This window comes from Marmota monax, unplaced genomic scaffold, assembly GCF_021218885.2.
Source record: "Marmota monax isolate L192 unplaced genomic scaffold, Marmota_monax_Labrador192_F-V1.1 WCK01_AAM20220418_F8-fsc00208, whole genome shotgun sequence".
Lineage (NCBI taxonomy): Eukaryota > Metazoa > Chordata > Mammalia > Rodentia > Sciuridae > Marmota > Marmota monax.
Window position 1 is genome coordinate 2255552 of NW_026693914.1, and position 16141 is coordinate 2271692.

A 16141-nucleotide genomic window follows, 5' to 3' on the forward strand; every position below is an offset into this window, starting at 1 on the left:
GAGCGGCTCCCCCGCAGCTCACCCTCTCCAAAGGCACACTTTGTTAATTTATTTATTTTTACATCTTCCGAGTCGGAATGCCTCTTTTTGTGGATTAAATGGTACCGTTATTATATATATATATATATATATATATATATATATATATATATATATATATATATATATATTTTTTTTTTTTTTTTTTCCTTCTTAGGGACACATAAGATTATGGCATGTCTTGGAATCGTCTTAGGTCAATGGAGAATGAGGTGGCACTGCTGATGGTGACGGGTCTCCAGGGCTCAGCGCACCCCCCTCCCCCGATGTGAGCTTGGTTCTGGGTGCTCTGTGGGAACTGGCGTGGAGACCCAGGGAGCTGAGAGGGGCAGAGGCTGAGCACAAGGTCACGGGCAGAGGCTGCACAGGTGGGTCGGGAACACGGAGGCCTCAGGTAGGACAGGCCTCCAGAGAAGCCCCTGGCCTGTTAGGGCCGTTCCCCAGCCGCCAGGCACGGCCCTGGGCTACCCTAGGAGGGAGCGAGCGCGAGGGAGTTTCGTTTCTTGCTTCCAATCCACATGTTCCAGATGGGGAAGCTGAGGCTGGCTATTTGGCCAAGGCCATCTGGCCTCTAAGTGGCAGAGTTAAGCCAATTTCTAGGCCTAGGCCGCCATGGAAACATCTTTCATGGAGAGTTTACAGGAGGAGCAGGAGGGGCAAGAGTGGCCCTGAACACCTACTGGTGGACAGCAAGGCTCTGTGTCCATTCCCGAGTCCACCATCCACAAGCCCAGGGCAGCTGCTTGAGCTCTCTGTGCCTGATGCCTGATCCATACAGTTGGAAATACAGAGGGGAAAATTCACAGAGGGAGGTCTGGGAAATGGCAGAGGCTCCGTCCATGTGGCCCTGTCACTGAGTCCTGCGTTCTGGGTGGCTCCAAAAGCTACTACAGACCCCCTGAGCCCCACTCACGGCCTTGGTGTCAGGGGTGAGACCTGGGGCAGCAGAGGGGAGTCAGGACGGCCCGGGGGCCTGGGGAGCGTGACCCCTAAACCACTGTGGGCCGCTGGCTTCAGAAGAGTGAGGCCTTAGGAAGGGCCTCTGTGCCACTCCAGGCCGGTCACTCTTGGTCCCTGATCCCCAACTTGGTAAGGACAGTCACCCCCACCCCAAGGAAGGTTCTGGACCCAGCCCTCCCCCCGCAGGGCTGTGGCCGCTCCATGGCTGAGCTCTGCGCTGGGCCCTGGACTCCAGCTGCCACCCTGGCTCCTGGCTCAGCTGTCCGGCTCCCACTTCTGCTGACACAGCATCCATAGCTCAGATTCCTGTGTGAGGACCGGAGCCGAGAAAGAGGGACCAGAGAAAACTCAGTCCTGTCCCGGGCTGGCTGTCCAGCTGAGGAGAAAATCAGATGGCCCCAAACTGCAGTGGACAGAGCCTGCAAAGGGGACATGAAATCCAGGTTCTGGATCTGAGGCCTGAGATACCTCACTTACTTCTCTCAGTCCCGTATCCTCCTCTATAAAAGGAGGAGGCCCTTTGTGATCTAACCCTAGCGATTCTCCAGTTCCCCTACACTCACGTGCTGCTCCAGGACCTGGAGCCAGAGGAAGAGGAGAGGGAGGAAGCCACAAGCCCCCAAAGCCCTTGGTAGTTGCCTGGGTCTTTCGTGTGCCACGTCCCTCCTGAGGTCCGCATGGCTTTATGAGACGGCGCCAGGGTCCCCCAGCAGAAGCCACGTCTGAGGAAGTCACTCAGCGTGACCAGGCACAAGCTGACCCTGGTGGCTGGGCACCAGGAGGAGCACAAGGTCCCTGCTGTCAGTGGGGAAGGAGGCAGAGCCCCAGCGTCCCCGAGGCAAGACAGGCCCCCTCCGTCCCACGGGACTTGGCGTCACCCTGCACACCCCTGGAGGCCCCTCTGGGCAGCCTTCTCCAGTCGCTGCTGATCTCCCAGGTCCCCTGCCCCTACCTGCACCTCGCGCCCCTCACTGTCCCCCGGGGACCGATACATGCTCTTGCACCAGAGGCCAGGGACCCGCTCAAGCCCTTGCTGGGTCCTGGGCACCGCGCCTGGCGCACAGAGGCGCTCAGAAAACGCTGGGAAAGCAAAGAGCGTTCCTGACTCTGCTCCCGTTGACTCAGAGGAGGTTCACCCAGAGCCTCCGGTGACCGTCGCCTGCAGGAGAGAAGTCTCTGGGCGGGTTCTTGTTTTATTTTAAGGAAGGACACTGCTGTGGGTCAGTGTCCCCAAAGGCCTGTGCACTGAGGGTTTGGGTGTCAGGCTGTGGCACTATTGGGAGGTGATGGGACCTTGAAGATCCCGGTTCTCTAGGGGTGTGCCATTGAAGGTGACACAGGGAATCTGGCCTCCTCCCCTCTCTTTGCTTCCTGCCTCCACGGAGTGAGCAGCTTCCCCGGTCATGTGCTCTGCCACCAGCCCAAGGCAACAGGGCTCAGCCCCTGTGGGCCGAAATCTCCAAAGTTCTGAGCCAAAGTGAGCCTTTTCCTTTATCAAGTTGATTATCTCAGGCAGCCTGTCATAGCAATGGAGAGCCACCTAACACAGACGCTGGGAACAAGAATTTGTTTAGGAGGGAAGAGAAGGATGAGTGGGAGTCGCACCCCTACTCCCTGGGACAAGGCCACACGTCACGTTCTCGTGTGCATCAATCAGCCTCTGCCGTAAAAGTGGGCACCAACCCCACCGAGGCAGTGGGTCAGCCCAGCCACCACGGCAACACCCCTCCTTGGGTCAAACATCTATGCCAGGACGTCCCAAAGTGTGGTCCCTGGACGGATGCCAACAGCACCTGGGAAGTTGCTAGAAATGCAAGTTACCAGGCTCCATCCTGGACCTGCCCTCCAGGTGTTCCGCAGCAGACCAGGATCTGCACCCTAACAAGCCCCCAAGGGTCGCTCCAGGCCGCCCTCCCCCTCTCTCACCAGGCAGTACCACACCTGGGCCCCAGATGGAAGGACAGAGCCGGCTCTTCCCATCAGTCCTCCTGCGGTGCCCAGGTGCCTCCAAGGCCTGGCACTGTCATGGGTCAGAGCCCCCCTCCCCCCCTGCCAGCGCCTGGATCTCGGCTTTGCCTGGACTCCCAGCCCCTGCCCTGGGCCTGCCGCTGCACAGGTGGGAGAGACGCTGGAGCCGGCGGCCGCCCTGCCCTGGGCCAGCATTCCAGGTCCCTGGAGACACAATCAGCTCTAACATCGCAGGCGAGGTGGCAGCCGGGCGGCACGGACAATGAGTCTGTGTCCTCCCCACGCCCTCCGCCAGACCACTCTCGGACCAGGGCCTGCGAGGGAGGCTGAGCCGTCAAAAGGACCACTGTCCCCTGGACCGGTCAGCCCAGTGCCCTCTCCTCCTGGGCTGAACCATGTTCCTTCATCCTGATGGTTTCCAGAACCTTCTGGGTTCTTCATTCCCGTGGCCTTAAGAGAGAGAGGTTAAATGTCAACACCTCCTTCTCCTCCTCCTCGTCCAGCCTCTCTCTTCCTGGACGGGGGGACGGGCAGAGGACAGAGCTCTCCAGCACCCAGAGCAGCAGCCAGGAGCGCTCCTGTCTTGGTGTCTGATTTCTCTTCATTAGTGCAATCACATCAACACTGACAGCGGCGTATTTATTACTGTCCTGACGACAGCCGTTTCTCACCCAGTGATGCACAGACTGATAATCAGCTTGGAGCGGAGCTAATGAGGGACTCCCCAGGCCCTCCTCAGCCGCTCTGGCCGGAGAAGGCCTGCCCTGCAGACACTGCACCCTGGCAGGGACAAGGGCTCCAAGTGGGGAGGTCAAAGGTCACCCAGCTGAGCCAGCGGAGCCAATGAGCACGCTGCCCGTGGGGAGGAGACCGCAGGGTTGACTGAGCAATGTGGTGCGGTGCTGGGCACAGCCTCAGGGCAGGCGCTCTTCCTCCACTCTGGGCTCCAAGTCCAGGCCAGGGCAGCTAGAGGCTCACAACAGTGATGGGCCAGGCTGCCTGCCCAGTGGGAGCCTGGGAAGCCCGCTGGATGCAGGAAATGACAGAGCCTGATCAAGAACACGCAGCTAGTCCAGCTCAGCGGCACACTCCTGGGAGGCTGAGGCAGGATGATTGCAAGTTCAAAGCCAGCCTCGGCAACTTAGGGAGGCCCTAGGCAATTTAGCAAGGCCCTGTCTCCAAATAAAAAGTAAAAAGGGCTGAGGACGTGGCTCAGTGGTTTAGCACCCCTGGGTTCAATCCCCGGTACAAAGAAAACAAAACACACACGGTGGGGTGGGGGGCAGAGCTCGGTGCTCAGAGCTGCTACAGAGATGCTTCACAGCCTCTTCTGAAGATAAATGCAGACACCACAGAGAACCTACGTGTTCCCCGATTATCAGCTCCTAGGGCCTAAGGTGAATGTGTTTACGGGATCCTTTCACAAAACCTCAAATTTATGTGAGTAGTTTCCACAGATATCCCATTTACCCCTCACCCCTACCTATGAAGGAGGCTGGCGAGAAGGATTCAGGTTATTAACATGGTCAGCACTGAGGTCCGTCTGGGACATTCAGGAACTTGCCAAGGTCACGTCACTTGTAAGAGAGACAGTGACGCAGGTCAGCTCTTTCCCCGGCCATTCTTCTCACCTGGCCAGCTCTCCTGGCTCACCTGCACAGCCAAATGAAGAGGGTCCTGTGCCCAGGACGGTTACCCAGAGCCCAGAGTGGTGATTCAGACCCTCACGCAGTGGGCTGCCCACTCTATTCCAAACACGGCCCTGTGGGCCTGGTCCAGGCTGAAAGGAGGAGGGAGGAGAGGCAGAGAGCAGGAGACAGGCCTCAAGCTGAAAAGAACCCAAGAAACTCCCACCACCCCGCAGCAGGGTCCCCTGGGGGGATGGCAGCCTCCCCCGTGGGAAGCATCGCCACAGACCAGTCGTGGTGGACAGTTATGGGGGCCCAGAGGCCACCGTGTTTGGCACACAGGTGCTCCAGAAGGCAGGTCTATACAGAAAACATCGAAATTTCTGAATACAAAGGGTCAAAATTCATATGTAAAGCATCTTAAGAGTCTTACAGACGCTGTGACCCAAGAAATCAGTTCATCCGAGGTCTTCAAAGCAGGTTTTGACATATATGGCGGGGGTTGGGGGGATCCAGGAAGCCCCAGAGAAGACCAGCCACGTCCTCTAGCTTCATCCACTAGCTCTAAAATATTCTTTGTGGTTTAAAATAGAATTCAGACAGGCCGTGGAATAGAATGCAAATCTCCAGATGCTTAAAAAATAAAACACGAGAAAGGTCAAGGTCATGCGGGTGGACAGTGGGCGGCAGACTGCGGGGCCAGGGTGGGTGTCTACCCTCCCCTGATAGAGGCCCCTTGGTCGAGTTTGGAACTGCTGTCTTGATGTCCCCTTACTTTCCTAATGAGGACACTTCAGCCACAGAGTCCACGAGGCCTTGCCCAGCGGGACCCTATGGGAATCCCGGAGGCCTCTGAGGCCCACGCGGCATCGTGAACTTGTTCCCTTCTCTCTGGCTCCCTTTGGGTGAAGTTCATTAATTGGGAAAAATAATTGATGTCTCATACCTCAATCCTTGTTGATGAAGGGTTATTATCTAAACTCAAGGAGTCTATAATTAAAGAAATCAGCCCCACACGCATTACAAGGTCACTCAGAACCAACAGGGCCCAAGTGCCCAACAGGCCTGCAGCTGCTGGCACCTGCGAGCCTGCCACCTCAGGGACTGGGTTCTGGCGGGTGGTCAGGATGGCTTCACACTGGACAGTGGGGGACAGGTGGACTGGGGTCAGTGGAGGGGGCAAGGGGTCCAGGAGAGGAGAGGGAAGGGTGCTCGGGGTCCCGGGTAGAAAGGGCAACCTGAGCTTGGGGCACAGGGACCGTGTGCCAGGGTTGGAGGTGGGGGTCCCCAGGGACGTGTGAGCACAGGGGTGTAGTGATGGAACTCAGCATCCAGACCCTGTGGCCGAGACTGTGGCAAGCAGATGGGCCACCCAAGGAAAGGCTTGTCCTGGGCTGGAACCCGTGCCGGCCCCTGTGACTGCCCAAGCTGGGGACAAGACTGTGGTCAGGTGAGACTGCTCCTGAATGCCCCAGGCCTGCTGGCCCACAGCAGCACGGAACCCCTCCTTCCTGGGGGGATCTGTTGGCCAGGCCAGAAGCCGCGGCCCGGGAAGGAGCTGCCCTGCAGGCCTCCCCCCTTTCTTACAAATCAAGTGACCTCGGCAAGTTACTATTTCTGGACTTGGACACTGTCAATACCAATATTAACACAGTGTCAACCCCTCTGGTCAATTCCCTTCTGGAGTTGGGGCTGCAGAGAGAATAGGAAGTCCGTGAAACTCCTCAGAGAACTCTGCGGTCTCAGGAAAGCATCCGGGGAAACACTCACCCCGAGGCCCGAGCAGCCAGGACCGCTCCGGATGCGGGTTCTCTCCGGCGTATTTACATCTTAAGAGGAGACACAGAATATCTTGGCCTAATAGGAGAAGTCTAGATGCCACTGGAAGACTGTGCAGATCAAAGGAAACTGAGACCGTGGAGAGGCCAGGCCACCCATCACATGGCAGGCCCAGGTCTGGCTTGGTTCTGAGTCTCCAAAATGAGGATGGTAGGGACGGACAGACAGCTCTTAGGCTTCCTTAGAGCCTCCCACGCTCTGAGCACTGTTCTAAGAGCTTAGCACTGACCCCTGTCTTGACCCAATGAGGTAAGCAGGCTGTCACCCCTACTTTACAGACAGGCTGCGTCACGCAGCCCTGGTCACACAAGCAGTCCATAGCAGGTAGGATCGGAACCCAGAGCGTCGTCCATATTTCAGGGTCCTTAGAGGCCCGTGGTGTCCCCCCTGGGCCCTCCAATGCCACATTCTGCACTGGCTCTCCTAGTTCAAAGCAGACTCGTCACCAACTGCTATGATGCCACAGTGACCCACGCGATCAGCTACCAGCCACATTCCCGGCCCTAGGCAGACCACACACAGCCTCTTGTCCAGTTCACACCTACCGAGGGGGCCCCCCCAGGAGGTGTCCAGGGTCCTGGCTCCAGCACGTCCTTGAGAGCCACCTGGGTCCACTCGGAAGCTGAATGCCCTGAATGGGCCCCATTACAACCAGGACCCTTTCCTTCCCTCAGGATTATCACATCATCAAGATTTCATGGTCCCCCTGGGTCACTAATAGCATCCTGGTGGCATCAAACTTTAATTGGCTCTCTTCCCCTTCTCCTCCCCCACCCCATACCCTGTTCCGTTTTACAAGGGTCTGTGTGGCTCTGTCACTGCATAAATGTCCCAAGTGGCCTGAAGGAGACTCCTCCAGCAGCTCATCCCAGCCCCGGGGAGGGCTGGAAGGAGAGCAGGGGATGGAGCGCTCTCATTCTGCCAGCTCAGGCCCCTGTGAACACCACCAGGTGGGGACGTGAGCCGGGAGGACCGGGAGGAGGACAAAGGGCGAAATCGGGGCTTATATCCAAACTCTACCCCCTTCCCTGGCCAGCCCTGGTCTCCTAGGGCAAAAGGGCCCATCGCCTCACTGGCCAAAGGCCGCCTCTCCTTGAGAAAGCCACGGGGGAGCAGGGCAGCATGGGACAGTGGAAAGTGGACAGGTGTGAGGACCCAGAACCTCGGGTTCAAATCCTGGCTCCCTGCCTTTCTAGCTGGAGCCTCAGTTTACCCACATATTGAGTGACAGGAAGGACTGTGGCCGGCAGTGGCTTTGCGCACCCTGCCGTGTCTGAGAGGTACAAGTGAGCACACCACGGCGGAGCTCCAGGACGGGGACAACGCCCTGGAGGTCTCAGCTGGGAAAAGGCAAGAAGAAGTGAGGTCAGACAAGGTGGAGGTGAAATGTACAGTAAAGACACCAGCAGAGAAAATCGGAGCACTAAATGCCAGCCGAGGACCTCAGGACCCCCAGAGGGCCACCACAGGAGAGTCAGGTGCCACGCCATGACGTCTTGGTCAACGAGAGACCACGTACGGGATACTGATGTTCCTATAGCACAATGTCGCCTATTGCCTGAGCCCACTCTGTGATGTTCCCACGATGAGAACCCACCTCGTGACGCAGTCCTCAGAACGTATCCCTGTTGGTTAAGTGACACACGACTGACAAATATAGTTCGATTAATTGATTAAGTGCTTATAATAAATGTCAGCCTTATTCTGAGGGCTCACTGGTATTATCTTATTTTAGGCTTCTATCCTTGTTTATAGACAAGGAATCAGAGGTTGGGAATGCGAAATACTCAGCCCCGAGTGGAACGGACAGACAGTGACAGAGACTGGTCACCCCAGTTCCAAGGGACAGATTGCCCCTCGTGTACCGCTTCTTTATAGGAAGTGGCGACAGGGGCTGGGGGTCTGCTTTCGGAACAGCCCCGTCTCCTGTGTGACATGCAGAGTCCACGGTCCTTCTCCGTGGAGACGAAGCAATGCCGGGCGTGGCCAGGGCAGGCGGGCCAGCTCTTTTCCGGCACCCGGAAGCCTGCACTTCCCAGCTCCCTTGCCGTGGGGTGGGACCGTGGGACCAATTCTGGTTAGAGGGGCTGTCCCAGGAGAGAGGGGCACAGCATTTACCACGACCAAAGCCTTCTTCTCCCTCCTGGGCTCCACGAATTTCATATGGTGCATCCATGGCCCGGTGGGGCATCACCCCAGCTCTCCACGCCGTAAAGGCAGAGCGCAGCTCGCACGGGGTCAGTGAGGACCCCACAGCCACCTGACCCAGAGGCCAGGCCTGCTAGAGCCCCTTCACCTGTGGGGCTGGAGCCTGGAAGGAGCAGGCCTGGGAGGGGCTGCGCTCTCAGTGGCCAGCAACAGCACCACTCGGTCCTCCATAAGCCCAGGAGGTGACTACGGGGGGGGGGGCTCCCACAATGGGGGGCTCGGCTAAAGGACTAGGAGGGCTCCAGGGCATGGTGGGGAGGGAGATGAGGAGGAGGCCGACCAGAAGGGAGAAGCAGGCAGGGCCAGGTGACAAGGGCTGTGTCACTCAGGAAAGTGCCCACTCCTTCACTCATCCCTATGAGTTGGGCTTCTTGTCGGTGCCAGGCACTGTCCTAGAGGCTAGGGACATCATATTAGGAATGCAATGAGGCCCCTTCCCTGCTGGGAGAGACCAAGGGTAAAGCAGCAGGCGGGTCAATACATTGGCGGCGGCGGGGGCGGGGGGCGCCCAGAAGGCTCCATTGGGAAAGGGGCGCATGCTCAGAGGTGCCAGTGTGGGGCGCACAGGGATGCAGGAGGGACACAAGAGGGACCCAAAGGAAACAACGAGTGGACTCTGCAGACCTCAGGGGGAGTGGGCACCCCCAGGAGCAGCAGGAACTTCAAGGGTCAGGGAGGAGGCCGAACCATCTTAGGAGCTCCAGGAGAGAGAAGGCAGTCCTGGGGGGACAGGGGGAAGGGACGGCGGCTACACAGCGGCAGAGGAGACTTCACATGGGAAGAGGAAGGGCAGTGATTCTGGCTTCCTCAGAGTCATGTGACCAGCACACTATGAGCATTATTTAAAGCTTATATTTCATAAACATGACATTTATTAAGAGCATCTTTAGAGCAATTTGGATAATTGCATTTAATCACCCAAACCACCCCGGGAGGAAGACATGGGAATTTTTTTTGTTCTATTTACTCATTTTACAGATGAGGAAACTGAGGCTCAAGTCACCATCACCCAGCAGCAGAGGCAGGTCTCAAAGGGGCAGCCCAGGCTGGGAGCCGTCCCCTACGAGCACCTCCCTTGTCACAAGGGCCTGGCAGAGGCTCCTAGGCTCAGCGAGGGCTCCCTGCCCTGGACTCCTGGCCCAGGGCGTCTGACGAGACAGCTCTGCAGCTGCCCCCTCTCCCTTTCCCCCAAGGCCCCGAGCAGCCCTGGACAGTCCATGGCCCAGCGTGGCTCCCTGGCCTGCCTCCTGCCCAGAGTGTGGACAGCAGGCGCTGGGAGGCGGGGAGCACGGGGGCGTCTGAGCAGCCAGACTGTTTTCCTTTCCGTCACAGGCAGTGGGCCGCGCTGGCCTGTTAGTTGCTATTGGCATCCCAAGGCCCCAAATTATGGTGACTAATTCCCGCCGCTTTAGGCAGCTCCAGGTCTTCCGCAGTGTGCTCCAGGGGGAGCCGGGTGGAACCCCCACAGGCAGCAGGGTGGCACCCAGCATCAATTCTAACTCCCCTCCCGATGCCTGGAGGGCCAAGGAGCCAGGGGGAGAGGGGAGGGGGCTCCAGCCCATCCAAAGGCCTTAAGCCAAATCCTGGGACAGCCAGTCACTAGGAGGCCGATGCCTTCATCAACATGAAACAGGACCCTCTAACAACCAGCTTGTACCACGGGTGTGCAAGCAGACCCGATGGCCAGTTGTCCAGGGATTGTGGGCAGAGAACAGTTCTAGATGACTTTTTGTTTTGTTTTGTTTGAGAGAGAGAGAGAGAGAGAGAGAGAGAGAGAGAGAGAGAGAGAATTTTTTTTTTTTTAATATTTATTTTTCAGTTTTCGGCGGACACAACATCTTTGTTTGTATGTGGTGCTGAGGATCGAACCCAGGCCACACATATGCCAGGCGAGCGCGCTACCGCTTGAGCCACATCCCCAGCCCCTCTAGATGACTTTTGTGTCTTCCCAGTCCCGGGCTGTGATTCCACTTGTCCTTAGGACAGAGAGCAAGCCCCCTCTCCCTTATCTTTAGCTTAGAGCCCAGCCGTGTCCTGGGGCACAAGGTCAAATGCATACCAATATGCAGTTTAACACATCATCTTAAAAGTCCACCGCTGGGGCACTGTTAAAACAGAGATGTGCTGTAAAGCATTTGGCCTCCTTCCCAGCCTCCCTTCCCTGATGGAAGGAGGTTCCTGGCCCCTACTCCAGCCTTCCAGTAGAGGACACAGGGAGAGGCGGTCGATCAATATTTGCAGAACAAATGCATGAAAGGGAGGGTTCCTGAGGTAGGTGTGGGCAGCCCATGTGAGCTGGCCCTCGGGTGGGGTCTGAACTCTTCATCCTAGGCAGGGGGATCACCGGCAGCCCGTAGAAGCAGCCAACCCAAGTCACTCATCTACCCACCCCAAGAATGTTCCAGATCCCCAGCTGAAGCCTAGGGGCACACAGGGCGGGGGAGAAGGTGCATGGGAGAAGGGAACAGAGAGCAGACACCTCCCATCCCACTCTGGTGTGGGGCTTTAGATGGCTGAGCCCCAGGCAGGCGCGACACCCGGTCTCCTGGTAATTAGCAAGAGGCCCTGATCAATAAGTTATTTTTTGCTGTCAGTAATTAATAATTACAGCTTAGCCACACCATGTAATTAAACTTTCATCCTGCTCCCTTGTGCGCTGTTGGGCTCTTATTGTGATTAGCTCCCAGCACTAAACTTTCTCCCTTTGGACCCCTCCAGGAGCTCCAGAGCAGGAGTTCCCGGACCTCTCCAGGGCTTCCCCACTGCCTGGCTCACTCAGTGCCAACGCCCTGTTGGTCTTCCCCTGGCATGCTTCTCTTGAAAGAATCTTCTGGACCAGCTGGTTAGGTGCCGGTTGCCCTCCTTCCGGCCTCTGGGGTGGCCAGGATGACCCGCAGCAGAAGGCAAGCTTGCGAACACAGGAGAGCTCTCTCTCTGCACTGGAGAGAATGCAGTCAACCAGGCTCGCCCAACCTTTCCAATCCCGGTGTCTGCGAGGGAGCACACGAATCTGCACGATCACCAGCTCCAGAGAGCTAAGAGCTTAAGGGCCACTCAGAGGCCCACAAAGGTACCCATGGAAAGAAGTTCAAGAAAGCTCCTGGGTAAGACAAAGGAATTCAAGGTCTTTCTGGGGGAGTGGCAGGGCATCACTCTTCAGCGTTCCCTGACATGCAGCATTAAAATACTGAAAATGCTAACAGCAATTGCCAAGTGTGAAGCCCCTCTATGTGGGGAACACCCGCCAGGGCATTTGAATCCACTAGTGTCAATTCTACAAGGGAGAAGCTACTGTTCCCAATGTACAGATGAGGAAACCGAGGCTCTGAGTGGCTGAGACTTTCCGAAACCTCTGTGCAGCTAAGCAGCAACGCCAGATCATGAGAGCCCATTCTTTCTACTGCCAAAGCCAATTTTCTTCCTACAATGTCACTGAACTTCACATACGAAATGAGTTTGAATCATGGTACATCAGATGGTGGGGATGTGGTCAAAGAGTGGCTTTCAGTACACCCAGGTGATGGAGTTCTGTCCCAGCCCCCGGCAAAAAGACCCTCAAAACTAAGCAAGGTCTAGACCAAGATCCAGTGGTGTGGCCAGTGTGAGGTTTGTCTCAAGGGAGAGTGGGGCTCCTGTGCTCAGAAGTGACCAGACAGTGCAAGGACCTTCAACTGCAGACCAAGGATCCACGGCATGGTCTCAGACTCAAAGAAACTCACTTACTGACCCCAGAGTAGATAAGAAAGGAACCTGCATCCTGACCCCACCCCTCCAACATGCAAACCAGCACTGCCCCCCAAGCAGGGGCAAGGAGGCTGGGTACCCTGTTCCCACAATCCTCTGCAGGGTTTGCTGCTCCGAAGACAAATGGAAGGAGGGGACCGATGCTGGCGAACAAACACTCTTGGAGCCAGAGAGCACAAACGGAGCAGCAGGGGCCCTGGGCAGCCTGACACACAAAAAGGCAGCAGATCAATCAGAGACCTGCACCGTTCTGACAGACAGCAGGCTCGGCCCTCCCACGGGAAGCGCAGGCATGGGAGTAGCCTGGCCTTCACTTCAACAACAGTGGTGGACGGCACAGGTGTGGAGGCGGGGAAGAGAGGACAGGAAGACCCTGAAGGAAGAGCCACCAGGTGCCCTGGGGACTCCAAAAGGGCCTGGTCATGGATGGGACAAGAACTGGTGAGCACCTGCCCAGGGAAGTCACATGGTTCCTGGTGGATGTGCAGTCAAGAAACCAGAAGGATCCAGACAGACGGACACCCCTCAGAGGCCGTCTTTTGGGAAGTAATTTCCCGGGCATCTCAGCACATACCCAGGAGGCACCCCTGGTAGACTAGAGCCCATTCCTCTGCCAGAATCACCCTCCCAGCACCCTGCCTAGAGGGGCCCTGTCCTAGTGCCAGGCAGGAAAAGGTCTCAGAACTCACATGGCCCAAGCCCTGACTCTGACCCCACATCACCAAATGGCCTCAGAAAAACCACTTACTGCCGCAGGACCTCAGTTTCCCCATCTGTTAAATGGTCACTAGAATAAAATGACCTCTGAGGTCCTCGTCTACTGGAAATTTTTATGACGATCATAAAAATAATAACTTTTATTACCTTACATTTATGGATCTCGTTGCAAAATTTCCAAGTGCTTTTATCTAAATTACCTCGTAAAATCATCCCCTCCACCCTGTGAGCCAGAGCCGATCATTTTTATCTTTGATCCTGGCTCTGGAGATTGCCCGACTCGGGTTCCTTCCTCCCCACAGGCTCCGCGACCCCAGATGTAGAGTGGGACCCTGTCAGGCTTGCAGCCCCCCCCAGCAGTCCGGCGCCCCCCGGGTGGGTCCCGTGCCCTCCTGAGCCTGGAAGAGGCCAGGCCCAGCGGAGCCCAGGTTTAGACTCATCTCCCTGGGCCCCCAGCAGGCGCCGCTCGGACACCGCTGGCACCGCTGTGCGGATCCGCGAACCCCAAAGCAAGGAAGCGCGGGTGCAGCCGCCCTTCCCCGCCTTGACCCGCCGGCGAACTGGAGGGACGTCTGGACATCGCCCTCCAGAAAGGGACTGCGCGGATCCCACCCCACAAACGGCCAGCTCCTCTCCACCACAGGCTGCTCCACGCAGCCCAGGTCAAAGCACAGGCTGCCAGACAATCAGCGACCAGAGGAGGCTGGAGGCAGGGGCGGGATGCGGGGCGTGTCTGGAGGTGGGTGGGAAGGAGGCCCCAGCCCCTCCCTGTGCACCACCCCCGGTGGGTTCGCGGCTGCACCCGCGGCCCCAGGCCCGTGCCGAGGAGCACCACCGGCCCCTGCGGCCGGCCAGCAGATAGGCGCGGGCTCCAGTACGCGGCCAAGCAGGGTAGCCTCCCTCCAGGGAGGACCAAGCCGGCGCCTAGCATCCTCCCCCAGCTCCTTCCCAGCGCCCGGCCGCCCGCCCGCCCGCCCCACTCCCTCTCCCTCTCCCCAGGGCGGCCAGTGCCTGCCCAGCAGGGCCTTGCCCTTTCCCGCGGACGCCAAGCGGGAACTCCAAGCCCGGCCTCCGAGCTCAGTGGAGCCGCGTAGAGCCGGCACCCAATGGCGCGCCCCTCCCACGCCGGCCCGAGGGCACCCTCCCGCAGCCGGCGGGGACAGGAGGAGTGTCCCTCCCTCCTCACCTTAGGGTTTTCTCAGCCTTCTCGGGCGACCCCACCTTCCCCATTCAGAAGCCACAAGTCTCAGAGAGCATGGCCCACCCGAAAGACAGACCCCAAACTTGGGGAGGGGGGGGGTCTTGAAACTCCCAAGAGAGGGCTGTCTAGGTTGAGCACGCTGACCCGCTGGCCACCCCCTGCCCGCCCTCTCTCCGAGCCCCCTCCCAGCCCCACGTGGGGATGGTCCCCAGTACCTTGGGCTCCAGCCTCGCGGATCCGATACAGAGCCACCAGAGTCCAGATCAGCAGCCGCCACATGGTGACCAGCCTGGAGGGGGTCCTCCGGGGTCTCCTTCCCCTCCGTCCTGCTTTATAATCCTCGTGGGGTTCGGCGCCCCGCGGCTTGGTCCCAGGAGACTGTCTACGCGGCTCTGGGTCCCAGGCTTACTGTGCCCGGGAGGGCCCGCGCTGGCGACCCCAATCCCTCCTCCTCTGCTGTCCGAGTCCGATGCCGGCCGCGCGCCCGGAAGGAGAGGGGCGAGCAAACAGAAAGAGGCAAAGCCGCCCTCTCGGATTCGGGCGCCTGCCTCCCTTAGCACCCCAACTCCGACTTCTTCTCCCAGCCAAGGCGGCCTCCGCGATCCGGCCGGGTCGCTGGCCGAGCTCCGGAATAAGCGGACAACTTCAGGAAACTTCCTCCGGTGGCCACGTTGCCCGCCCCCCGCTCCTCCCCGCCCCTGGTAGGGTTCTCCGGACCCACGCAGTCACCGTGGTCGCAGGCGCCCGGTCCCCGGGGCGCGTTCCGAGCCGAGCGCGGCGGCAGTCGCGGGTGCTGAGGTTCGTCCAGGGGTGTCAGTTTCGGGGGGCGCGGTTAGCATAACGGTCCGAGTCTCCCTGGAGCTGAAGTTTTCTTCTCTAACTTTGCAGGAGGTATCTGGCGGGGCCGAGCCGCCCTTCTGGGCTCCACCGCCCTCGCGCTGAATCCGGAGATGCTGGGTCCCCTCCGGGGGCTTCGGGACCGGGTGTCCTTCGGTTCTGCGCCCAGGAGGCTAGCAAACTTTGCTGGTCCTGCGGCCCGGCACACAGCCCCGCGCGCCCATGTCCACCCCAGCTTTGGGCTGGCAGGGGCGGCTGCTGGGATCGGCGACCCGGGCTGAAGCCAGCGCTTCGGCGCGGAGCCTCCTGCCGGCGCTAGGATGGAGACCGGCGGCTCTGCCCTCCGCCGCGCCCTGGCCAGAGCTCTCGGCGAGACGCACCGAGAGCCCGGCGAGCAGCCCCGGCCCCGGGGGCTCGGCGTCCCCTCGGATGCCCGGCGCTCGCCGACCGCCCCGGCGGGAGGAGCTGCAGCCACCCCTACGCCTTCCTCGGCCGCTCTGCCGCCGCCCACCTCGGTCGCCGCCGCCGCTCGCCGAGCCCGCCGCCTTCCGCTTGTCGGGCTCGGCGTCCTGAGAGCCGCTCCTGCCTGCGCCGAGCCGGAGCTGCGGGGGCAGCGTGAGCCGGGGACGAGCGCGGCGCAGGCGGAGGCGGAGACGCGGAGAGGGGGGCCGAGCGCTACCCTGTGGCCGAGACTGGAGAGCAGCCTGCGCGCCGGGAGGGGGCGGCGGCGGCGGCGGCCCCGAGCCAGGCCCGGGAGCGAGCCCCGCGGAAACACGAGCCGTGTGCGCGGCCGCGGGCGCTCAGCGTCTCCGGGACCCGCCGGAGGGCAGCAGTGCTAACCGTGCGGCCTGCCGGGGAGAGGGGCGCACCGAGCCTCGCTCTTTCGCCGCGCTTGCCTTCCAGCCTCGGCCCCGCAGCCCGCGCCCAAGGCCTCTCCCACCCCCAGTTCCAGGGAAACTCCAACACCTTTCCGGGACTTGGAGTGGCAGGGGCCGAGGAA

At 59.4% G+C, this 16141-nt stretch overlaps 1 protein-coding gene across 3 annotated transcripts in view; it reads right to left on the reverse strand.

Annotated features, from left to right (window-relative positions):
• Sdk2 (sidekick cell adhesion molecule 2) overlaps positions 1 to 15453 on the reverse strand; it is a 244380-nt gene extending 228927 nt beyond the window's left edge. For 2 of the 3 annotated variants that reach the window (XM_046463440.2, XM_046463439.2), the window contains exon 1: positions 14520 to 15448. In XM_046463440.2, coding sequence (XP_046319396.1) covers positions 14520 to 14583 — 64 coding nt within the window. In that variant the 5' untranslated portion in view covers positions 14584 to 15448. Of the gene's footprint in view, positions 1 to 14519 lie in introns of all 3 variants that reach the window. The other variant, XM_046463441.2, reaches the window with a different exon arrangement.
• Between the last annotated feature and the right edge of the window lie 688 nt (positions 15454 to 16141).